A 25,678-nucleotide genomic window follows, 5' to 3' on the forward strand; every position below is an offset into this window, starting at 1 on the left:
AAGTTTGAAAATAATTGACTCAAGGTATTTTCATCATACTCTTCAAGAGTCCCAAGTTCAAAAGGTGTTGCTTTCGAAGGATGAGAGGGATGGGTTGGAGGTTACTCTCACAGGAAGCAATGTAATTACATTTTAAAGAAGAAAGAAGCTTGAGAGCAGAAACACAAGGTAGACATGTTATTTTCTAGTTATTGTGTTAATGAACATTGGCCAACAGTAATACAACTTGAGGAGGAGATAGGGAGATTGAGTTAATTGGACTGGTATCCACCATATTTCTGATCACTACCACGTGTAGCGGTTTCTCTTTACATTGGCTTCTATACACAGTGCCGAAAATGAACCAAATTGTGCATTAATTCTTTCACACTGCTGATAGAAACAAGGCATTTCAGCACCTTTAATACAATTTAGACAGGCTGCTCCTCTCTGAATATTTTTTTTAATCAACAACAATTTAAGTCGAGTGGTGGAAATATTATCATGCAACATGAAAATTAAAATCATCAGACAAGTACCTGGTAATTCCAATGTAAGCAATTTCCTGTTTGCTCTCATTGTTAACAAGGGACAGTCCTAGGCTGTGAAGTGAAACAGTGATCTCTTTTTCAAATTGTTTCAAATCCTCAGCCTGTCGTGCTTTCGAAACAACAGCAACATCTTCAGTGAAGAGTAACACCCGTTGTCGTCCATCAAGGAAAGACACCCAGTGAATCTGAGTATTCTGGTCACCAAGGAACTGGCCAAACTGATCCTGCAAAACACAGCAATACACAGACAGCGCCATCAGTAAAACAATCAGATTTTATTCTTAAATTAACTGTTAGGTTCACGTTGATTAAATATTTCCCAATCACACGAGTGAATCAAGAAATATTTTTCTCCAGTGAAAATGAAGGGATGAAATGTGTTGAGCAATGCCAACATTTTGATCCCTGTTTCAACTGTGGAATATATCTTTTGAAACTTTATTTTAAGACTTATTTATTGTTCCACTTTAAGTAAAAAAAAAACTTTTGGAGTTTCAGGGTAGTGCCTCGCACTATAGTTCAACAGGGAAAATCTATATATTTTTCATAAAAAAAAACCTCACCCACCTTGAACAGATCAAGTTCCCCCGTTTTCCATGCACATCCCCAATTAAGTTTCCTGTTGCCAGCAGGGTCAGCCCATGTAAACAATCGAGCCTTTCCCGGATCAAGGATGACTTCTTCCTGAACACCACTGCAGGGTAAAAATAGAGGTTAGGATTCCAGGTTAGGTGTGCTGTCCTCCAAATTTAATGAAGTCTCAACATTTGTGCAGCACTCTTTCTATCATTTGAATTGGAGTTAGGCCTTTCCAAAAAAATATTCAATGCAAACGCAACAGGTTGCTAAAACTGTGGTCATGAAATGTTCTCAGTAAGTAGAGCACTGAAAATAAATTGTGTATCAAAATAAAGCAAAATAAAGGTTTCATTCAGAGTCCAAGATTACACAACTCATAATTGCAACAGAGAGGGTGTTTTATGGATTTCTGATACCTTTGTTTGAACCTAAACTTCACTGCAGAGGTGTGATTAATGATCAAGGCAGGTGCAGCACCATCATAGTAGTCTGTAAAACTGACCACTGTGGAGTGATCAGCCACATTTATGTCCACAATAACCCCATCACACTGAAATCAAAACAAATCAAGGACATTAGATGTCAGTAAACATGACATTGGTCTATTAAAATTTAAAGAATATATTTGCAAAATAATTTGTTACAGCCTACATCAGTTTCTTTGTTCGAACCCAAATTGAATACAACCCTCTACAATTAAAAAGATGGCAATGAAAAATGATCCTCTTCACCTGAAAAATCATTTTCTCCTGGTTTTGCAGATTCCCCCCCAAACCAAGAGAATAATAGGTAACAAGGATTTACAATTGTGCAAATTTAGCAGACAGCAAAATAGAGCTCACCAAACTGTATTACCAGTACGAGTTACTCAAGAGATTCTAAATCAAAGTGTGCTATTATTAAGAGACTAAAAGCGCATTTCAACTTACCAACGGTTCAAGACTTAATAATGTGCCATTGTCTCGTTTGTTAAGATGGAATGATTTAGATGACTGCTCAGAGCCAACCACTCTGACACAAAGTTTGTTTGATGTTGTTTCAGGCCACAAAGGAAGACACTGAGATTTAAGAAAAAAGAAATATATAATGTAAATAACATGTGCGCGTCAATATAATTTGCCATCATTTCTCTATGTTCAACATGCAACACAAAATTTATTTTTCTAGTTCCCAAAAGATGCCACAAATAAGATACAACTCTGCATATTACCTTAGTAAGTATTAACTATAACCATAAAGAGCTCCTTAGCTTTAGCCCCAATAATAAATATGTCAAATTGCTAGCATTCGCTAGAGACTACTGCATCCTGTATTGTGTTGTTGGTAGTGCAGTGAAGATAACAGCAATCAATTAATTTTAAGGTGCTATCGTGTAAATTGTATTTGAAAATCATTATGAAAGATTTCTTGATGTACAATGTTGCTGTGGTTGGTTCTGTGTTCTAAAAGGATGCTTGTGGTGCATGTGAATGCTGAAACGATGAATGTAAAAGCATAATCCAGAGACAGAAATGAACATGGTGTCTCTAAATATTGATCTCTATAACGCTGCAGTTTTAGATGGTACCTCTGCTGTTGAAATGTACAGCCATTTCCCACATTCCATTGGGCCGCTGGGCAAAACTTCTCCAACCTCAAGTTCATATGAAGACTTGTTCACCAGGGTGTAGAAAGGAGTTAATGTAACTACTTTGGTTACATTGAAACTGCTCATCTTAATGGTTACTCCAATCTGTGATAAAATAAAATATGCTAATAAATTCAAGAATTGCCCAATTCCAAGTAAATTAATTGTGTAGTTCCTAGGTCCATGATTGATGCACACAATGTGGAGAAATAGTATATTTGTAATTTTGCGCAAATGCCCTCAACTGTCACACATGCAACTAAACNTTTTTTTCCAGTATCTCGCAATTTGGCCATAAAGCTTCACCTTGCATTTGCAACAATACAGTACCAACAAAAGAAACATATAAACATTCAGGAATCAAAAATACCGATGCCCAAAATAACAGATTTTTAATGTTAAGTCACATCATTAAGTTCAGAAGATGCCCACACAATTCTTCCCCATTTCTAATAATATTTCTAATTTAATGATAGCTCCTTATCACGTCATCAAGACGTCTCAAAGCGCTTCACAGGATATATTGTAGGGTGACTGTATTTTGTGGGCAAAACACAGCAGTCAGTTTACACACAGCAATGTCCCATAACAGCTGTGGAGTCAGTGATCAAATTTGTTGGCGAGGACACTAGGAGAAACACTTCTCTTTTTGAGTAGTGCCATGGGATCTTTACCGTCCTTCTGAACAGGCAGGCAGGGCCTCAGTTTAACGGATCATCCGAAGGATGGATGTAACTTACATCCTGCATAAGTTGCACTGTCAAGAAAAATAGACTCACCAAATATTCCATATTTTTGGCAGGACACTTCACACATCCATAACTTCCGACAGTGTCCAGCGAGAAACTAGATGACCAGTTGCTGGTAGACACACACAGCTGGATCTGGAAGATAAATTGCAGAATCAAAGTAAGATATTTTACAGTGCAATATTTGAGGATGTGGGCTCAAAGTAATCAATGAAAATCAATAGTAACATTGGGAAAACAAACAGGACTATAATGGATATACACTATCCTTTTACCTGTGGGACCTCGGTCAAAGGAAGTCAAGAAAGATAGACCCGAAATCCCTCTCTCTACAGACTATAAGGATCACAAGCAACAATAAATTTAGGCAGCCTCAATTTAGCTTTTGGTGAATCTGATGTCACAGTATAAAAATGTGCCTCCTCATTACAAAAATACGATGTATCCAAGTGACATTCACAGCAGAGGAAATATAAAACACATTTTATCACTAAAACATTTCTTCGTTTCACAGCATACAACTAATACATTTCAATGCACTGTGCAAAAAACAGATTTCAGAACTCGGATTTTCGCCTCATGTTGCAAAAACAAATTTCAATCTTTCTGTCGAGATTCAAACAGTGGTTAAAATGTAGATTATATAAGGACACATATCACTGGACTTATTTTGATTGTGAATAAAATGGCAATACAACTAGACAAGAAGGTGTATAAATGCCTTAAAATAGAGGGAGTCTTATTAATACAAATTAATATTAATGTCTGTCAAACCCATCAGTTTTATACATGGGCGAACTAGGTTTTTAAACCATAGTTGCCACCAATAAGTTAAAAATTCCTAGTTATTTCCAGGATTTAAAAATGTCAAAGAGAAATTATACATACCTTATTTTTGCTGAAAATATTTTTCCGTCTGAAGGAAAAAAGGACAACATCCCGGAAATCACTTGGATGTTTCACGTGTACGTCTTCTGCACGATACTGCAAGACTCTCGAGGTTTTGTTAATGATCCAGTATGGGCTGTGAATAGACAGAACCAGACGCCTGCTGATTTTCCTAACATGAACCATCAAATCAATGCTCATGCGATCCTTTGAATCAGCAGTGAAACACATTGGAAAAAATTCAGAAAGTCCATCCTGGATTTTAAGATGTCCAACCCAGTTCCTGCCTTGATATTTGATGAGGGCTAATTCCATTATTTCCCCTTTAATTCTTGAATGGAAGACATCCGCTGAACACCCTTCTGCCAGCTCTTGAAACTCTGCAGTTCCCTGAATTAAAGAAACATCATTTGTTGAAGGTCAGCAAATCACAACCTAGCAAACACGGTTGACTTTAAAAGAAAAACTTCATCTGGACTGAAACACAATCACAGAAAAGAGAATTCTTGGAAAAGAGAAATCTTTCATTTTCTGAATTTATATTTTAAGTCATCTATGAATACGAGCAATGTAAAGCTGTCATAAAGTTTAGTGGGTCAAAAAATACAACTAAAGATTTTCACTGCAAGCTGCCTTAGATCATTCTGCACACACACNAAAAAAATCAGCAAGGATATTATTCGCTTCAGTAAAAAGAAACTGCAAAACAAGACAGTAAGGCTACTCTCATTTCAATGAGCTCACCTCCAGTATGTAATGCAGACTATACGGCAGAAGATTTCTGATTGTAACTGTGGGGTGGAGATGAATGATATAGGCTGGATCCCATTCATCTTCACCGCGACTACTGATAAAAGTCAGTTCATCTGGAATAGCAATGGTGTTTACAATGAACGGTAGGAAGTTTAGCTCAGTTGAAGGGCACCGCAGTGTGCACCGGACTTCTGAGCTCCTGTGAAGCTCCTCTTTCCATGTAATGTATGTGGTCGATTCTTTGAACTTGTTCTCCAGCTCTCCTACTGGTTTGAGGAACAATTGACCTCTTTTTTAAAAAAAAAACGCAATAATTTAGCACCTTACAAAAAGCAATAATAGTGCATACAGTGTTATGACATCTTATACTTCACGTTACGTTACGATTCAAATTTGCATTTGGCTACAATAGATTAGCAAGTGGCCCCAAAATGTATCACACTTGCTTGTGTATTACTTTCATGCACGCACATGTGTGAGAGAGATGATATCCTACATCATAGCAAATAGAACTTTCCCCATAACAACCCTTCGATTCAATTGGATTGCATTCGCTTTTGAATAGTTAATAGTTTGATTTCCTCCCTCTTCCAAAGTAAAACAAAAAATGATTTGAGTCAACTTCTGACCGATATGAATCCAGAGGTACATGGAACTCCTGCTCAGGATTAGCTACTCCAATGGGCTCCAGGAAACCACCTTCTGGGACAAATTTGTAGACCATAAAGGAGATAGAGAAGTGGTTTTTGATCTGTGAATAAAAGAAAAAAATGTTACTGTTACAATTTCTACACATTCTCTCATTTACTTCAATTTATGATTTTTGGTTACTTGTGTCACATTTTTAACAGAAACGCCAACTACAATTTGATTTATGCCTTTTAAAAGAAATGCCCTTCAATTTTTTTTGCATTAAAAACTGAGATGTGCTGAATCAAGAAGATGTTCATTTTCATTTCTGCTGAACCCATGCAACATGAAGTAAATTGAAGAGGCACTGCATTACCTGGAGAGGGGACCTGATGATGATTCTTTTATTGCCTTCTACCACATCTATCTGGGCTAACAGCGATACTGAATAGTCACTGAAAGGGTTACGGACATTGTACAAGCGTCGGCCAGGCTTAGTAACAGGAATATTTGCTACTTCTGTATAATCAAATGGCACTGATGAAAAAAAAATATTTTAAAGTAATTTACAAGGAAACATGGAAAATTTCAAGAAAACACTCTAATTTATTACCCAGTTCATGTCAAAACGGGAATTAAAGCTTGTGCACAATTAGATTACATTATTTCTTTTAATTTTATTTTGACATATTGTAACATGATATACTGTACTTTAGTTATTCAATACATTTGACTTTTTTGTAAAAAGAGCGAATTTACATTCCAACTTCAAGTGTGCTTTTTTAGAAAATAGAACGATAGTACCGAAAATACCTATTCAATTGGTTTTAACATCTCAAAAAATAACATCTCATCTGTTAGAAGGCATTAATCCCTCAAAACGGAACTGGATTGTCTGCCTAAATAATGATTCAAGTGCAGACTACAATCCACTGTCTCCAATCCACACCCAGCTGATCCAGAAAAGAGTAATATTAACTAAGTCATCCCAAAAATCACTCAGCCTATTTTTTAAAAAAATCTTAATGAAATGGAAAGCCACTGAAATTCATTTTCAAACCATTTCTGTATATGTAAATACACTTGTGAAAGACAAATGGCTTAACTAACCTACTATTAAAAATGTTTAAAATAAACCTTCCTGCTCCAAGACATAAGACTTCAGTCACACTTAAACGTACCTATAGTTAAGGTGAAAAGATTACTTTCTTGTCTTTGTAACACAGAAAGCTTTCCTTGGTCTCTGGGTTTTACAGCTGAATAATCAAGTTCTACTGTCTGCCCTACATCTATCGTTTCGTCTGGATCGAAACCAATGCAGCACAGATTGGAAGAATGCTGCATAATCATTGGGATACCCAATGCATTTTTTAAAGTGTATGGAGCTTTGTCCTTCAGGGAATAATCAAATGTTGAGGCAGCTCCTTCAGAAAATGCCTGCGGAAAATAAAATGGACACGTCATCATCTAAATATTTGCTCTCTTTCTGGAAAGTAGAACAACACTATATCTAATAATGAGTAAAGAATTGTATATTATTGTGAACTTGTTGTGCTGATAGTTATTGACTCGCTAAAAGGTTTTGCCGGTTCAGAAGTCGTATTTAATATTCTTAAAATTACAATAAATGAGATTCACACGGATTGCAAGCAGATGTAGTGGGAGCTGTTAACAACGGCATTGTGTCTTCGATTATCATTTTTCACAAAAACATTCTGAAAGAAAGTCACTAAGTTTAGTGACATTCTAAAAGAAAGTTTTAAATAATAAATGTATTGAAAGCAGCAGGGTGATCCAGCAAGACTGTGCCACGCAGTGGTGGGATACAGATTTGCACCCATGTTCCATCTCTCTGACCACAGTGGCATTCAGCCACACATTTACGGGTTCCTTTTGTATAAAAGCTTGATATCCTCAATAGGGAGGTCACAATATCGAAGGCAAGTCACTTATGGACCAGTCTCCGCATCTCCCAATGGTAACAACAATAATAATAATAATCCTTGCATTTGATGCAGTGCCTTATCACATCTTCAAGACGTCTCAAAGCGCTTCACAGAATATGATGTAAAGTGAATCGACTGTATATTTTGTGGGCGAAACGCAGCAGCCAATTGCGCACATCAAGTGATAAGTGTCAGAGTAGCATTTAGGAATTCAAGGAGCTCAAAATATATATATATATATATATATACACACACACACACAATATTACTACATGAAGTTATGAACATGGTTACCTTGGCAAGAACATTCAGAACGTTTAGGCAGCATTTGGACACGGTGATGTTCATGGTGTCCTTTGAAGAAATGGAAATGGCAGTCTGTGGGTCAGGAATTTGGAGGAAGTCATCTCCTGGAATGAGACATTTATCCTGTACCTCGTTTTTCTTCATCTAAATGGGTTAAAAAGAAAGTGTACATCAATATCTCACATATTTTAGAACATACCTATTGTCAGAAATATTTACTTGAAAGAATTTATAAGCAAGATTTACAAACATTAGAATATTTGCTCATTCTAATTGTGCTGTGAATCACAGAATCACAACTGAATTACAGAACCAATTTTTGCTGGGCCTTATTATGGTACGCCAGAACAAATTCAAATACAAAATTGCATTTTTTGTATAGCGGGAGGACATTCCAAGGCGCTGTATAATATACATAAATCTCTAGATTTGACACTGCATACTGGACATGAGCTTCAAGGATAGGAAAGTCAATTACAAGACAAGGTTATGCATATGAACCTTAAATTTGTCTGACACGCATCAATGAACCCTCCCAATGTCTTGTTACCTTAAATTTCAAACTCCACCTTCTTTGTCCACCATTAACTTGCTCCAGCAGAGGCTCCCATATTGCAGCCATTTCATTGTAGTAAAGAACCTAAAATCATACAAATTGCCACCATGAAGTTTTTAAAGTTACTCACAAAACACATGCCTCTATTTTCTGGAATTATCTAATGATTTGTAGAGAGAATACAATGAGGACTTGCCGTAATTATTTTTATAAAGTTTGTTGCTTCAAGTTCATATTCATAATTACTCATATTTTTTACTGTCTTTTCTGTTAAATCCTTCAAGATCATGCTATCATGAACAAACCAAATCAAAGATACACTGGAATAGCACTAATGTAGAGTGACTAATGCACTTCAGTATAGAGGGTAAATGTTCAATTTTTTTATTATTAAGAGGCAAAGTGTTGAGCCGAAGGCAACAGTGTTACAGGACTAAGATTGAAACATTTAAAACAAAAAAAGTCAAAACTAAATGGTTAAAACATTTAAAATTTAGCTATTGACACTCCTCATTTTTTTCTGGAATCAGATCAAACAATTGCTCATAATTTGGAAACTAACAAAAGATAATAGTTCCAGATCAATATGTACACAAACACGTGATTTTTTTCTCCCTCACAATCTATGCAACTTATCCCTTCTATAGAGAAAAACAGTTTATATATCTAACATTACCTCAAGGGTCATGTTCGAATCAACGCTGATTAATGACGTCCAATTTTGCATTTTTCCAGAAAATGTCGACTCTGCCAGAAGTAAAGGGATTGTGCGATGCCCAAGACCACATTCAAGTGTTACTTGAATGAATTCAATATCTACTTTGAAGGACTCCCCAGTTGTTTCAGACTTTTTATCTGTGATTTCTGTTGCTTCGCAGGCCACATCAACTCCCAGGAACCAGTAATTGCAATGAAGGGCATTCTTTATTGCCCAGAGGTTAGATGTGTCATCTGCTTTTTGTTGTACTTCCACTTCCTTTGATTTGGGAGTCATTGCTGCCATAATTGTCATCACAGTATTTAGAATAATCGGAGAAACCTTTTTTGAACATTACAACACAAAATCTTTAAGGTGGCATAAAGGATAACAATCACAAACATCTGTTACAAGTTTGTTTGTTCACAAAAGCATAACTTGCTTACATAACAACAGAATCAAAGCTTTTTAAAATATACTGCAGTACAAATTGAAGATCCCTTCACAGCCTACTTATCACCTTCCCCTCCCCCCAAAAAATGATATTACATTTATAGGTTGCCATAACTTCCAGTATCTACACAATGAAAAGCTGAGGTAACTTTTAATTTACGTTATTCAATATATTTTCAATGCCCCTTCCCTAAATCAATGTGTAGTAGCCATAGAAGAAATGTCCACTTTACTTTTTCTGGTCAGCCTTGAAATTAATTATCCCTTGAAAGTATATCATGATTACCATCCAAAACTTGAAGGGAATTAGAAAATAACCCAATCTTAAAGTGAAAATGCTAACATGCCTAAGCTTGACATTGATATTGCACAGCAATATTTGAATCCCTTAAACGGGTTGCTGTCTTGTAACTCCATTCCACATATTTACTTGTTTTACGATTAACACTTTTATGCAAGAAAGTAAGAAACCTTACCTTCACAACTACTTCCTCTACCTTCAAAACAATATTTTGTGGTCCTGATAAGGGTTGGTTTGAGTCAAGAAATAATCTGCAGGGCTGCAACACCTGGAAATATAATTTAAAACTGATCAGCATCAACTACAGTAACAATGATCTAAGTCCAGAAGTTATTTTATAGTATGTACATAGGTCACAATATAGTTGTAAAATTAAGAGACTGTACATGCTAAAACTAAGAATGTTTCTGCCCCACACTATTGTTTCATAATGCAAAACTGATGCTGTCTGAAGTACTAAAAACAGAACAAGGCAGACATGACTGTGTAGACAGATGTCAAGTAGACAGACATTTAAATTCCAGGAGGCACAGGCTTACCGTTGTTATATTTGTCCCAGACTTCTCTTTAAGGAACGGGCATGCCAGAACCTTTAGATCACTAACTAAAGCAATCATTTTTTGAGACTCTTTGTCACTTATTATCGAGAAGTCACACTGGAAAGATGCTACTAATGCAGGAGCATCAGCTTTTGATAAATTGGCCACAAATACAACTTCAGGATTCATTATCAGTGCTTTCACAGTCATCTTTGGTCTTGGAGTGTCAATGGCTGGAAAAAATTACAACAAGAACTAGTTGCAAATATTATTGAATAGTGAACACAAATATCTGAATCCTATCGTATTTCTTTGTTGATTAAACTCTTACTTTGTAAGATATAAGCTTCAAGTGATATATTTGTGTAAGAATCTTGCTTTTCAAAACATGAGATATTTATAAAAGTTAATGTTCATTGCAAATAATGTACCCACGGAAAACTGTATCCTGAATACTTTGGTGATTTTTTTTAATATTCATTGGTAGTTACTTAGTACAATCTGGTACTATGCATGTCTGATTATGTTACCATCCTATGAACTTCCTCCAAAGTTATACTGCAGGATTGTTTCAAAGTTAATTTCCTCTAAAACTGCATAAATGCAAACCGCTGAGCTGTGCAGGAAGTAGATAAAAATAATAATCCTTGCATTTGATATAGCGCTTTTCACGTCTTCTAGATGTCTCAAAGCGCTTCACAGAATATACTGTAAAGTGAACTGACTGAATATTTGTGGGCAAAATGCGGCAGCCAATTGTGCACAGCAGTGTCCCACAAACAGTCATGGATTGAAATGACCAATTTATTATAGTTTTTCTTTTCTTGAGGGCTTATTATCAGGCGTGTAGAGTAAGGAAACTTGCCCAAGGTTTCACCCTGCAGGGAATCGAACCCAGGTCTCTCGCTTATGAGTCATGTGCTCCAACCACTGAGCTACATGACTCCACATTAAGATTAAGATACTTAATTCAGGTTAAAATACCTTTTGAAGCATGATGAACAGTAATAAAATATTTAGTAATAAGAAAATCATACAAACCAGTGTCCAGGGGGGCCTTTCCAGTTTGTTTCAGAAGCAACTGGGCAGATTTGTCACCTGGCAGAGCTGAGCTCTCTGGTACAGCTTTGATGAAAAAATCTGCAACTGCAAGTAAGAACTCCACACTAGCACAAACATACAGATGGTCAAGTACGGCAGTCAGCAACGTCTCATCTGGCTTCTGTCTGTACTGGAGCTCAATCATTACATTTTCTTGAGTTCCTTGTTTCTTCTCAATCATTCTATAGGAAACAGAGAATAATGTACGGATTATCTGTAAATTTGCTAGTTTGCGGTAAAGAAAATCGCAGATTTGGGCAATTTTATACAACCGTTCATAATGGCTAACAATTTAACAGTTATTGTTCGAGTTGGTTGGCTTCCACCGTGTATTCATTCAGGACAACATTTTGAGGACACAGAAATGAAAATAAGCAAAGGAATATTATAATGTTATTATTGTGATGAGCAGACAATGAGAATTTTAAACAATACATGAAGACCATTTGATTCTGACCTCGAGGTAACTTTTTCAATGCCTTCTCTTAGGTCATCAAGTGTGCACATGGTGAGTTTCGTTTCAACTTCGAGTGACCCATCTGTAAACATCTTCCCTGAAGCTGTAATGAGATGCAGCCTGAATTCCCCCAGGCGTAAACTGTCAAGTCGCTGCAGGAGCTCAGTGGGCTACAACATGAAAAATGCAGATATTACAAAATCATCTGCCATTACGTTTAGAACATTATTCTCAATAAAAACACCAAAACATACATTTGCTTCTTAAACTTGACTGTTGAAACCGATATAGTGAAAAGACATTTAAGTGTTTTAATCGCTAAATTTACTATGTGTAAAATACAGCATTACAAATGGCATAGGACATCCAGAAACACAAATGACAGCTTCACAATCATGTAATAGACAACAGATTTATTCCACAAATAAGGTGACCAAACAACACATTAGACTCTGAAGGAAGCATAATTTTTATATGTTGTAGTTTTATACTGAAATACTATCTTGTGCCATTGCGAATGACAGATCATGTTCACCTTTTCTTTTCAATGGCAGTACAAAATGGCTCAAAATAATAATACACAAGAAATAGCATGAGCAAATCCATTGAAAGAGGTTACCCCCAGGCCATTTAATGTGGAGTTTCACCACTCACTGAGTGTGAGGCGGGTACTATGCTGCCAAACAGAATGCTGGAATTGTTTCACTATTGCCTGATGCTGAAGGATCATGATGTACAGAATCTACATTCTCTTGAGCCTCATCCTCTGCTATGATTTTCAAATAATTGCAAGTCTGAGGGTATAATAAAACAAAAAATACTGACAGGACATTTGGGGCTGGAAGGTAAAATATTGTCCTTTCAGTTGCAAGGTGGTACAGCATCGGTAGCAATATTCTCAAAGCACTATAACAAATGCTCAGTCACTACTGTCATTTTCAGGTCAACAGATTGTTGTAATATTGCTCAAATGCATTGGTAATGGGAATGATTTATGACTGGTACAAACAAAAGTTTATTCACAAGTTTGAAAGTCACGTAAGTACAGTAATCACCATTTTTTTAAATTTTTTACTTCTTTTCCAAGTGTTGACAGTTAGGAGATGCTACCAGGTTCGGGAAAAACAAATGAGTGAATGGAATTACAAATCTTTCATTGACACCTTTTAATCTCAACAGGTTTCTCATTTTTCTAGAACTACATTTCAAACAAGCAGAATAGGGACACAAAACCATTTGACCTCCAACTTATAAGAAAGTTTGCACATACCTGTTTAAGGTCTTTGGTGTAGAGGATCACTGACAATGATTCAAACTTAAAGTCAAAGTTCAGAGTCTCAACCAACTCGGTTTCCAGAAAGGGCACACTTTCTATTTTTGCTTTGGGACAGACTGCAAAAATGAAATGCAGTCATTTCACTCTAACAACTGGGCCAGGAAAATACGTTATTTCAAATAAAACTTACAAGTAATCTCTCAAACAGCTGACAAATAATTTTGTTTAAATTGAAATCTCTACATTATTACATAGAATGTACAGCTAACGCAAGACGAGTAACTGATAAATAACTTTCATGTAAAGAATCGCCACAGACCTGCAGATACGGTGGTTTCATGGGTAGGACAATTATCTTTTGATCTATTCAGTTCTTCTTCTCTCGGCTGAGGTGCGCTGTCCTGTTCCTTTGTCACCTCGCCAAGGTTTTCCATCAGGATTTTCATAAGAACAGTCAAATCTTCCTGACTAACGGTAACCTGCAAACAACGAGAGACAAAAATCTAGAACCGTCACTTTGTTTGCTGAAGCTTGTTACTACTGTGCGGTTTCCTCCAAACAGGAAGGAACAAGCCAGGAAGAGTCTTTCACCCTAGAAGACACAACAAGTCCGCCAACAATAGAGATGCACCAAGGGGATAAGGACAGGGAGCAACTTAGGGAAATTTTCATTAGTAGAGAATTGGTGCTAGGGAAACTGTTAGCACTAAAAAGTCACAAATCCCATGGTCCGGATGGCTTGCATCCCAGGGTTAAAAAGAGGTAGCTTATGAGATAGTGGAGGCCTTGCGTCTGATCTTCCAAAATTCCTTGGATTCTGGAACAGTCCCCATGGATTGGAACATTGCAAATGTCACACCACTATTTAAAAAAGGTGGAAAGGAAAAGATGGGGAACTATAGGCCAGTTAGTCTCACATCAGTGAAAGGAAACATTTTAGAATCATTGATTAAGGATGTGGTAGTGCGGTATTTAGGGGAGCACAATATAATTAGGCCAAGTCAACATGGCTTTACAAAAGGGAAGTCATGTTTGACAAATCTCAGAGTTTTTGAGTATATTTCGAGTAAACTAGATAAGGGTAAATCAATGGATGTGGTCTACTTGGACTTCCAGAAGGCATTCGATAAGGTGCCGCATAAAAGGTTAGTCAAAAAGTTAAGGGCCCATGGAATTGGGGGAGCATATTAACGTGGATTGGGAAATGGTTAACAGGTAGGAAACAAAGAATAGGGATAAATGGGTCCTTCTCAGATTGGCGGGATGTGACTAGTGGAGGGCCACAAGGATCAGTTCTTGGGCCTCAGCTATTTACCATCTACATCAACGATCTAGATGAGGACATCGAAGTTAATATATCTAAATTCGCGGATGACACAAAACTAGGAGGAAGTGTCAACACAGAGGATGACATTAATGCAGCGAGACATAGAAAGGTCAGGTGATTGGGCAAGTAGGTGGCAGATGAAGTATAATGTAGGGAAGTGCAAAGTCATCCACCTAGGTAGCAAAAACAGTAGAGAGGGTTATTTTTTAGAAGGGTAGAGATTGGAATGTGTTAGCATCCAGAGGGATTTGAGTGTCCTTGTACACCAATCACAGAAAGTTAGTCTGCAGGTGCAGCAAGCAATTAGGAAAGCGAACAGTATGATAGCATTCATTATGAAAGGATTAGAGTATAAGAGTAGGGAAGTCTTGCTGCAACTGTATAGGGCCCTGGTGAGACCACACCTGGACTACTGTGCGCAGTTTTCGTCTCCTTATTTAAGGAAGGATGTACTTGCCTTGGAGGGGGTGCAGCGTAGATTTACTAGGTTAGTACCAGGGATGAAGGAGATGAATTACGAGGATAGGCTGACAAATTTGAGCCTATATTCTCTAGAATATAGGAGAATTAGAGGGGATCTTATAGAAACCTATAAGATCATCAAAGGGCATGATAGAGTAGATAGTGGGAGATTGTTTCCCCTGGTTGGAGAAACTAAAACCAGGGGTCACAACCTTAAAATCAGAGGCCAGCCCTTTTGACTGAGTTGAGGAAGAACTTCTTGACTCAAAGGGTGGTGAATGTATGGAATTCACTACTCCAAAGGGCTGTTGACGCTCAGTCCTTATTATTATTATTATATTCAAGACTAAGTTAGATAGATTTCTTATTGAAAAAGGGATTAGGGATATGGAGATAAGGCAGGGTTAGGTTATTAGCTGGAGTTAGATTAGAAGATCAGCCATGATTGAACGTCGGGGCAGGCTCGAGGGGCCGAATGGCCTACTCCTGCTCCTACATGTTATGTTATGACAACAGAAGCATGTGGCGTTTGTTGCTCTGCAGCACTCAGTTTAAAAACCCAAGTGTAAACATTTGGCACCATCTTACGTTAATTCAAGAGGCACTTCGGGAACTTGTGACATTCAGACTGAAATGACAGAGTGCACAATATACAACTATTCAGCTCTAATGCAACAAAGCCTTGTATACCATGTGTGTATTTGTAAGATGTTACTCAAAAAATCTTTTAGTTCAAATACCTCGTCTACAATAACTCACATAGTGTAGATTTTATATTAGCAAATTCTAACCAGGATTTTAATTAAATGATTAGGCTCTCTATATTATGTATATCGAATATGTATAAATCATAAGTGTGCACTTTATAGGTGCTGATTACTTTTCAAGTCAGGGGAACATTTGGGACTCATTTCTACGATTCTGTTCACCGTCATAAGCAGGCAACAAGGAAGGATTGATTTGCATACATCAGTTCAGGCTATGCGCTCATATATAAACAAATACAGCATTATTTGTCAAGGATGTTTGACTAGTTAGAAGGGATATCAAATCTCTGGATAGTGCAGATTGCTGTTGCCCAAGTCAGGGCTATGATGACGCTTATTAATATGAACTAGTGATAGGCTGCATTTTTGAGCAGCTATATTGGAGATTGCTCCTTTGAAGTCTATGAATTTGGTGCTGCTCTTCATCTTTCCTGACATTGTGTTCACCGTTTACTCGAGGTTGAAGAAATTGGAGTCCTGTAGCTCAGTGGTTAGAGCACTCGCTTTGCAAGTGAGAGACCTAAGTTTAATTCTAGGCAGAGGGCGAAACCTTGGGCAAGTTTCCTTACTCCACACGCCTAATAATAATCCTCAAAAAAAAACAATAATTAAATTGGTCATTTTCATCTACGACTGTTTGTGGACATTGCTGTGCGCAATTGGCTGCCGAGTTCGCCACAATATACAGTCAATTCACTTTACAGTGTGTTCTGTGAAGCGCTTTGGGACGTCCTCCCGATGTGAAAAGCGCTATATCAAATGCAAGGATTATTATTATTATTATTATAAGAAGCCTGCAAACTTGCGATAGTGATAGAGCAGCTGTAGATTTTGTTTCTTGGTGTATTGTGCACCAGATAAAAATAATCCTCTGAAGCAACCTTTAGGTTTTCTGGCTAATTTATGGCAAAACATATCCAACAATATCAGATTGCAGGTGGTTCGATTACATCATTTTCCCACAAATGATAAGCAATATTTTACCTTTGCAAACTGATTGATGGAGTGACATGACATCAGTGCAATTACTATTGAAAGGAATAGGAAAAAGGATTCCTCCATTACTATCCATACTAGCAGATGGCAGATATTAAATTTGTTTTCAGTGAAAACAAACATCTTCCACCGTCTCATTCACAAGAATCGGCAATAGTAAGGTGCTAATGATCCTTGCATTTGATATAGCACCTTATCACGCTGTTGAGAAGTCTCAAAGCACTTCACAGGATACACTATAAAGTGTATTTTGTGAGCAAAATATAATACACAATTTGCTACTTGTCCATAACACCTCAAGAATTATGAGGAATGTTCCAGTAATAATTTAATTCAACTGTTCGGATACATTGTAAGAGTTCCATATCCAATTCATACCATACACATGAACTGTTTTTTTTTAAATTTAACAATATTATTAAGTTGACTGGACAATCAGCCAGCCCCTATTTTGTCAAAGTAAGATCTTGCAATAAGGGAGTTACACTACTGATTCACATAAGAGCTACTGCACAGCAAAACTTGATCAACATTCATGCATGTCCTCAAATTGTAAAACTGACCTTCAACTAAAAACTGAAGTAAAACTGAGTTTTCAAATCAATCGGAACATCTTATAAACTGCATGCAGTTGAAATGATTCTGTAAAATACATTTCATGAAGCTCTCCAAGTAATATACTTACATTCATTGCCTTTAGATCACCATTTATTTCTATCCCAGAGATTTTGTGGTACCAAGCTGCAGCTAAATTTCGCTTTACTTTCAACAGCAAGTTCACAGGTTGCAAAATTTGAATGTCAGGCTGTACCGAGTCATTGTTTCGAAAGGTTCTGAAAGGGAATTTTATTTTATTTTTTAAATGTAAAAATATAAATGAGACATACAAAATTCTCTCAAGAACAATAAAAGAGAAGTTGAAAATATTAAATAAGCAACAGTAAATTGTATTTACATAGCGCTTTTCATGTGGGGTAGCGTCCGAATGCTTAGTAAAGCATTACAGGAAATGATCAAAAGCACATCCATATAATTTTGAATTAAAAGGGGTTGGAATTTGAAAAACACAAAATAAGTTAGTTTGTGCAGTAGTAAATAAAACACATTGTGGCTTGTTGTAATTCTTTCAAACCAACCCATTCATGGAAAACAAAACTGAAATATATTGCATTTTATCTTTGATATTCTGTTGTTTGAACCTCAACCACATTTCAAGACAAGGGGACGCAATTGGGTTTCGTTTTAACATTAATCTAGAGACTTAACATGCATCTACAAGAACTTCTGAATAAATCTTATTTTTATCAAATATACAGATTAACATGAGAGCAAATGGTCCGCGACCCAATGTGAAAAAAATGGAATAAATTTGGAGTAGCACAAAATACATATCTATTTTTTATAACTGCTGAATTAGCCATCTTAAATTCAATTTTACCTTGAAAGTTTCAGCTGAGTTAGTTGAATATCCATGACGTCTATCACAACTGGCATTGTGAATCCTTCAGCAGGGTGCAAATTAAACTCATTACGGACAGTTATTAAACCTAAATCTGCAACCACAGCATTCGTGGAGGTGGAGGACTCGGGGACAATGATAACTGGAGCTTTTAAATTAATGTCCATCGACAGCCGGAAACTTTTCTGCGCAAAATCTTTCACGCTGGAGGCTGCTTTTTCTGCAGCCTGAGCTGTGGCTGCGCTTAACGCTTCCTTTGCAGTTTGGAAGTTGTCAAAAAAGTTCTATAGTGAATATAATTAACAATATCATTAGTGTTAGAGAAATGTATTACCTGTAACCCAAGTAAAATGTAGAAATAAACTTTATATTATCCTTTGAATGTCAGATGTCGACTTTGTTTAAAAGATTTATCCAGATGCTTACATCCCTAACAACATTGTGTTCTTACTGCACACGTCAAAAGGCAGGTTGTTTTAACCATTACTTCCCCGCGCTGTGCCTGGCTCTCTGATGTGCCCAAGTGCTGAAATGCTCCACTTGAGCTCTGGGGTGTGGGGGCATGTGTAGTTCCCCCTGAGGTACACGGCTCGGTGCTCAATGTGCGCCCAATGGGATTATAACTCTCAAAGTGCACCTGGGCTGCCAGTAACCGACAACACTTGGTTCATTCATTTATGCTGAGACTTACCTTTTGTCAACCAAATCTGCTCACTCCCCGCGACGTTGACATAAACAGGTAGGGCTGTATTATCCTTAAGTGTGTCACAAATAATGACCCTAACATGCAAGTAGTATTTCCCATATCAACATTCTTATCATAAAAGTGTTAGCAGTATACATACCAGCAGTGACTTAAGGAACTTGTGCAGATAAACGATCTGAATGCAGCCCACTTGCAACACTACTTTCCCATCTACTTTTGACATGTCAGTGTAGGCCTTGCCCTCAGTGGCATCAGGATACAAAAACATTTTGAAGCTGAAGACTTCATCACCAATGATGGAGACAGCCTTGAAAAAATGTGCAATAATGGAACATAAGACCTCTTTTCCACATGAATGGATTTATTTCAATAAGCACTACTTCCACTAAAAACATAGAGTGATTAAGAGTGAACATGCATGTACACAAGCAAAAGTAAAAAGCAAATGAAACATTTAACTTCTTTTCCTACAAGAAACAAGGTCATATAAACATTGAGTGCAATGACAATTACTCTTCCACTCCTACAAAACTAATTGAAATGTGAATTTCAACAGAGTAATAAGGGAGTTCACAAAGGTTTTTATTTCAGTTCAGTGTTCTGTAAAAAAAAACGTGCAACTTGTTGCATTTTAGTCCCGGTGGAATGTATTGAATTAATTTGCTTCTGTGGAATGTTTTATGTATTTTAAACGGTAATTTGTGCCACTCAGCTTACCTTTTTATGGAGAGTCTTTGAGTCAACATCCATAACAATGATATCCCTGAGCCTGGCAAAAACTCCTGTCTGTTTTGACTGCACAGAAACAGATGCATCCATACCTGGAGAATTTTATGGGTAAGGGGAAAATAATCATGCATCTAATTTAGATGGTTCTAAAATATTCATAATGCTATTAATGCTATTATCCTATTGAATGAAAAGCAATCATGTCATATCAAATAAGAACAGTTCTAATAAAACAAAAACATTGCCCAAATTCATCAAGATATCAGCTTCAAAGCACGACTATCCGGGGGGGGGGGGCGGGGGTAAAGTGTGGGTTTGGGCATAGATGGGTTTCCAAGGTGTTATGTCTGGCAGTGAAAAATTAATCATTTCAAACCACTGAATATGGATGATATAAAGTGATGTGCATCATAACTGGCAGGCATGATATTCAGAAGTGGAATGTACAACAATAACAACAACATTACATTTGTATAGCGCCTTTCATGTCGGAACGACGTCCCAAGGCGCTGGACAGTGTACAGCATTTACTCAGAAATCTACAGATATTGAGAAACTGCTGATAGATATCAAATGGCATTTAAAGGATTATTTCAGAGAAGTGTCATGAAAAAAAAGTAATTGTGCACTTCACAAAAAGAAAAAGCTTGCTTTTAGGTAGCTGCAATTTAATCTAAACAGAATATACACCCATTCATAGAAATTATTCAATGCATTAATACGCTAATCAAGAATGTGTCAATGACACATTATTAACTGGATACCTTGAAATACCTTGGAAAATCCCATGAATCTTTAAAATTATCCTATAATCTGCCAGCAAGATTGACATTACAGTATTTACCTCGTATTTTGATGTCAGCGATGCTGAATTTTTCATCACAAACAAAAATGTTCAATGCATCAAGCACAGCAGAAAGCTTGAGTCCCAAAACTTCAACCTCAGAATCTCTGGATACTAGACGAAAAAGATTAGTTTAGTAAAAGACTCCAGAATTTCCAAATGTGACTGAAGATCAAGAACCATAAGTGGCAATCAAAATTTCTGTATGTATATGTTAAATAACAGTGATGGCATTAATTGCCAATTTTTGATAATTTACTTTAATTTACAGAATAGTCATGCAGGATGTGCTTTACTTTCACATCATGCAATAAAAATATTGCATCAGAGGAATGCAGTGCACTGGAATAACATTGTGTGGCATCTGAGTCCCAGGCAATGATCTCTCATTGCTGTCTGACCCAGGTCACTGTGGGAAAGAGTTGATTGGCTTCCCACTCAAAGGAAACAAAATAAGTCATAAAATTCTCTTGTGCATCTCCTAGCAGTTGTTCAAAGAAAACTATTGTCAGATACTTGAGATTTCCAAGTAATTTGTTCACAGAAGCGTGATGCAAAGAAGTCAAGGAAACAGAGATATCAATAATAGGAATTGTATGGTCACAGTTAAGACAAAACTACAGTTTAATAAAGCTCAATATTACTGCAGGTTTTCAAAATAAAACTGCCCCTCCCCAGCACATTAGAGAGAAAAGCAGATTGGAATGGAATCTAGATTTGTGGTATTGATAAATTGAAGTAAGTGAGTATACAACAACTCAAGTTGTTTTCTTTGACTTTTAGGTCATGGAATGCTATATCTTGTGTGTCATTAAATAAATATTATTTTTTGCTTCATTTTGCGACAACTACTAGAAATGTTTTCGAAAGATACACGTTTGTGAATGTGTAAAGATGAAAACACAATTCAAATTAAATGACTTGGGGAAGAAAGCAAATATCGGCACCTTCACTTGAAGATCCTATTGAGAAGATCTTATTTAAACATACCTGCTTTTACCAGAGCCTTTTTTTCATATCCTTCTGTATATGTTTTTGTCTCATGATCTTTGATACTACTGGACGGAAATGCTTCTGCCATAAAATTCATGACTGAAAGTAAGGCTTGTGTATGCAAAATCAGGTCAAGAGAAGAGAAGGCAACCTGAAATAAATGCAAGAAGATCTCATCATTAGTTACTTAAATTATTCCACTTTATACCTAGTTTTAATGGAGTACAGACACTATGCAAATAAAGAATAAAAAGCATGAGAAGAAACTAAAATAATTTCCAGTGTGGGATGTATAAAATGGCTAACCTTATTGCAATATTTAATAAAGAGGAATGAATTTGCAATATCATAGGACCTTTCATATGAAACCTAAAATGTTCTTTTCTTGTGCAGGATGAGCAGTGAAATGGATTGATAATTAAAAAAAATTAAATTGTCTAACTTCTATGTATGTGTTTGCTAAGCCACAAATACTAAAGGCAACATCAGCATGAAAAGAATCAAAACAAATTGTGAACACTTACAAATTGTTCTCCCAACAAAAAGCTTTAGAGAAAGTTGAGGAAATCATTAAAACAATGAAAAAGATCATGAGAAGCAGAGACACAACTTTTGCAAAAACACTTGCACCATTGTACAGCAAATCAATATTGTGCTGTTTAATTACTTTCAACAAAGTGTGAACTTTAGATAAAACAAAATTATTAAATTAAAATTAATAACGTGTTCTAAAAATTTCTCAAGGTGGAAAGAAAATTATGGAATTATAAAATTACCAAGGCAAGCAATGAGTGTTTAAAAACAGTTAAATGAACGTCATCATAATCTAAATTCCCCACATCATTGGCCTTGTGACAAGTAAGAAGCACTTAAAAGACATAATGCAGGATGCAATATACAGGATACAGAAAGCATTAGATTCCAGATAGTGAAATTCATTTTAAACTTCAAAAATTCAAGAGTATAGTTTACATAGAGTATCTGCGCTTTTTAAAACAAACCCTTCATTAAAATTATCTGTACAGGTCCACAGAAAATTACAATCATGCCAGTAGCCGCCAAGTTGAGCAAGCCATTAAGCATACACAAATACAATAAGCTTTTTAACTATGATTCAAAGGTATTATAAATTATTGATCAGCTTATTTGGATGAGGGGGAAGGAGTGAAGATAAAGTAGCATATTGCAACAGGTGAAACACGAGCAAATAAATGTAAATATTGGTAGAGTGGGTTCTGCAAGGTTTGATTAAACTGCAAAGAAAAATCAATTGATGAAGAGGTGGTTTACGTAGCTATAGTGCCTAACTGTCAATGAGGTATGCAGGTACAGTAAACAGGATGCTGCTCATGTCTCGGTAAAATCGAAGGTGCCCATTAAAAATGCCGCAAATCAAAAAGCTTCCCAAAACAAGTTAAACAAACAAAAATCTCAACTTTGTTATTATCTGTTGCATTTTTATTAAGATGAAAATAATGCACTCACTTCTTTGGTACTAAATCATTAAAATTATCCAATTTAAGCCTTGATCTTTTTGGAAAATATTTATCCAGGGTGCTGAATGCGGTCCAAAATTATTTTTGTCTCAGGACCATATCTTAGTCCATGGTGTGCATTATATTATCAAAAGGGATATAACTCCAGATATCTCGTGGAGTCCTGTAGCTCAGTGGTTAGAGCACTCGCTTTGCAAGTGAGAGACCTGAGTTCAATTCCAGGCAGGTCAGGGCGAAATCTTGGGCAAGTTTCCTTACTCCACACAGAGCCTAATAATAATCCCTCCAAAAACCAAAAACAATAATAAAATTGGTCATTTTCAATCTACGACTGTTTGTGGGACATTGCTGTGCGCAATTGGCTGCCGCGTTCGCCCACAAATATACAGTCAATTCACTTTACAGTGTGTTCTGTGAAGCGCTTTGGGACGTCCTCCCGACGTGAAAAGCGCTATATCAAATGCAACGATTATTATTATTATTATCTCAATCAAAGAGCTCCAGTCCAAAGTTGAAACTAAAATGTACATGGCTAAAGCACTACATGCAGATTTGTATGGAGCCTGACAGAGTGGAAGAGGAAAAAGTAGCAAGCTAAGATTATTAGCTACTGCTAAATCATTAACATATTGCAAATGACTTACTCTCATCATTTGTTCAGTGTTGTCAAATGTAGTTTTGAAATGTGGTCCATTTCTATTTGCCTGTAATTAAAAGGGAAAAGATATTATATTTATCTTAAAACAGGTGCAACCTGCGGATCATATATCTCCGAGGGAAATTAGAGGTATATAAGATTTTAAACTGACAATGTAATCTCAGAACAATATTGTTTTAATGCACCGAGACAGCAGAACAAGAGGACCGAGGTTCAGAGATGCAAAGGGCAATTTCAGGACTGACATCAGGAAGCATTTACGTACCCAAAAGGGTAAATAATAACTGCAACAACAAATTACTAAGAAAATTGGTTGAGGCCAGGACACTGGACTTGTTTAAAAAACAGCATGAAGCTGTAAAGAGTTGTTAGAGTGGGTATCCTGGAAGAATATGATGAAATGGGCCAAAGAGCATTCATCATCTGAACCTCACTTATGAGCTTGTGATAACACTGGCCTAGCTGTTGCAGTCAATAAATGATGCCTTCCTTGAGGAACAGAATTACAGAAACTTTATTCAGCTATTTCTACCAATGGAAGTTACAAGCTCTAGCTATGTTACACAATATCTGGGATGATATAAGGTAAAAATGCTTCAACACCATATAAATTTCAATTCAAGCATGTTACAACACAAAATGAATTGTGATTTATTCAGAACAAGTTGTAACTTATAAGAATGGTTATATTGAGGTAAACTGGAGTTGGATGTGAAACTAATAATAATAATAATCCTTGCATTTGATATAGTGCCTTATCACGTCTTTGAGACGTCTCAAAGCGCTTCACAGAATATACTGTAAAGTGAATTGACTGTATATTTTGTGGGTGAAACATGGCAGCCAATTGCGCACAGCAGTGTCCCACAATCAGTCGTGGATTGAGTGACCAACTTATTATTATTATTTTTTTGCAGGAATTATTACCCCCGGAAAAGCAATCCACTAATTGACTAACAACTGGATTCCTACTTACTGCTAGGCAAATAGAGGCGTGTGGAATAAGGAAACTTGTCCAACATTTCACCCTGCCAGGAATCAAACTCAGGTCTCTCGCTTGCGAGGCGAGTGCTCTAACCACTGAGCTACAGGACTCCACAATGCCCGTGATTAACTGCTCTTTTAAGAGCTGAGTAGCTTAATGTCTAACCTTGATATATTCCACTTTCAGAAGATCTGCACCTTTTGTTTCTGATGAATTGATCAAACCAAGTGGTTTGTGATTAGAATCTAGAGCAAAAATAAGAGTAATCAACAATTTACTATGAGCAGCAAAAAAGGAACCTATTTTTAAATAGAACAAAACATCACCACTGAGAAAAGTCAGTCAGCCCGTCTATGAAAATCACACAAGTCATGCCCAGTAACAAGGATGAACTGCTTTTAAAAAAAAATGCAATAAAAGGTTTGAAATTAGTAAAGTTTCAAACAACCTTTGGACTCTTGGCTGTCAAAATATAGCTAAAATTTGAAACCAAAATCATATGCAACTATGGGGAAATAACATCACGATCAAGAAAATCTTCACTTAAAGAAATATGAGACAAATAGAACTGTTCAAATGTGAAGATGTTGAAATAAATAGAAGGAACAAGTTTCAGTTACCTGTAAATTCATGACAGTTCAGACTGATACTCTTTAAGTATGCAGTTGCACTCAGGTCATACTCTCTTACTTTGGTTTCAGTTCCCAATTGCATAACGTGAAATTCAAGAAAGGGATTCTTCTGCTGCTTCACTTGCTTTCTCAGTTCGACAACCACCTGAAATTACAACAAAAAAAAACAGAATTTTTCTAGCTTCAACAGAAACATTTTAACAGCTTTTCAATCATAATTCTAACCTTCAACACAA

The 25,678-nt window shown here is 36.5% G+C and overlaps 1 protein-coding gene across 1 annotated transcript in view; it reads right to left on the reverse strand.

The window, feature by feature from the left end:
• Nucleotides 1-25,678, reverse strand: part of vps13c (vacuolar protein sorting 13 homolog C) — an 87,294-nt gene that overhangs the window by 16,222 nt on the left and 45,394 nt on the right. Inside the window, exons 39-67 of the mRNA XM_007907594.2 lie at nucleotides 25,431-25,587; nucleotides 24,976-25,055; nucleotides 23,812-23,871; nucleotides 21,669-21,822; nucleotides 20,679-20,792; nucleotides 19,823-19,926; nucleotides 19,245-19,412; nucleotides 18,379-18,683; nucleotides 17,626-17,773; nucleotides 13,708-13,867; nucleotides 13,383-13,504; nucleotides 12,113-12,282; nucleotides 11,596-11,837; nucleotides 10,555-10,787; nucleotides 10,191-10,283; nucleotides 9,241-9,603; nucleotides 8,559-8,648; nucleotides 7,997-8,152; nucleotides 6,938-7,193; nucleotides 6,133-6,293; nucleotides 5,756-5,877; nucleotides 5,118-5,415; nucleotides 4,374-4,763; nucleotides 3,516-3,620; nucleotides 2,677-2,841; nucleotides 2,039-2,167; nucleotides 1,526-1,659; nucleotides 1,098-1,224; nucleotides 519-754 (exon numbers count right to left, since the gene is read on the reverse strand). Of these exons, the coding sequence (XP_007905785.2) occupies nucleotides 519-754; nucleotides 1,098-1,224; nucleotides 1,526-1,659; nucleotides 2,039-2,167; nucleotides 2,677-2,841; nucleotides 3,516-3,620; nucleotides 4,374-4,763; nucleotides 5,118-5,415; nucleotides 5,756-5,877; nucleotides 6,133-6,293; nucleotides 6,938-7,193; nucleotides 7,997-8,152; nucleotides 8,559-8,648; nucleotides 9,241-9,603; nucleotides 10,191-10,283; nucleotides 10,555-10,787; nucleotides 11,596-11,837; nucleotides 12,113-12,282; nucleotides 13,383-13,504; nucleotides 13,708-13,867; nucleotides 17,626-17,773; nucleotides 18,379-18,683; nucleotides 19,245-19,412; nucleotides 19,823-19,926; nucleotides 20,679-20,792; nucleotides 21,669-21,822; nucleotides 23,812-23,871; nucleotides 24,976-25,055; nucleotides 25,431-25,587 (5,042 nt within the window). The remainder of the gene's footprint in view (nucleotides 1-518; nucleotides 755-1,097; nucleotides 1,225-1,525; nucleotides 1,660-2,038; nucleotides 2,168-2,676; nucleotides 2,842-3,515; nucleotides 3,621-4,373; nucleotides 4,764-5,117; nucleotides 5,416-5,755; nucleotides 5,878-6,132; nucleotides 6,294-6,937; nucleotides 7,194-7,996; nucleotides 8,153-8,558; nucleotides 8,649-9,240; nucleotides 9,604-10,190; nucleotides 10,284-10,554; nucleotides 10,788-11,595; nucleotides 11,838-12,112; nucleotides 12,283-13,382; nucleotides 13,505-13,707; nucleotides 13,868-17,625; nucleotides 17,774-18,378; nucleotides 18,684-19,244; nucleotides 19,413-19,822; nucleotides 19,927-20,678; nucleotides 20,793-21,668; nucleotides 21,823-23,811; nucleotides 23,872-24,975; nucleotides 25,056-25,430; nucleotides 25,588-25,678) is intronic.

This window comes from Callorhinchus milii, unplaced genomic scaffold (genome assembly GCF_018977255.1).
Source record: "Callorhinchus milii isolate IMCB2004 unplaced genomic scaffold, IMCB_Cmil_1.0 Scaffold26, whole genome shotgun sequence".
Classification (NCBI taxonomy): domain Eukaryota; kingdom Metazoa; phylum Chordata; class Chondrichthyes; order Chimaeriformes; family Callorhinchidae; genus Callorhinchus; species Callorhinchus milii.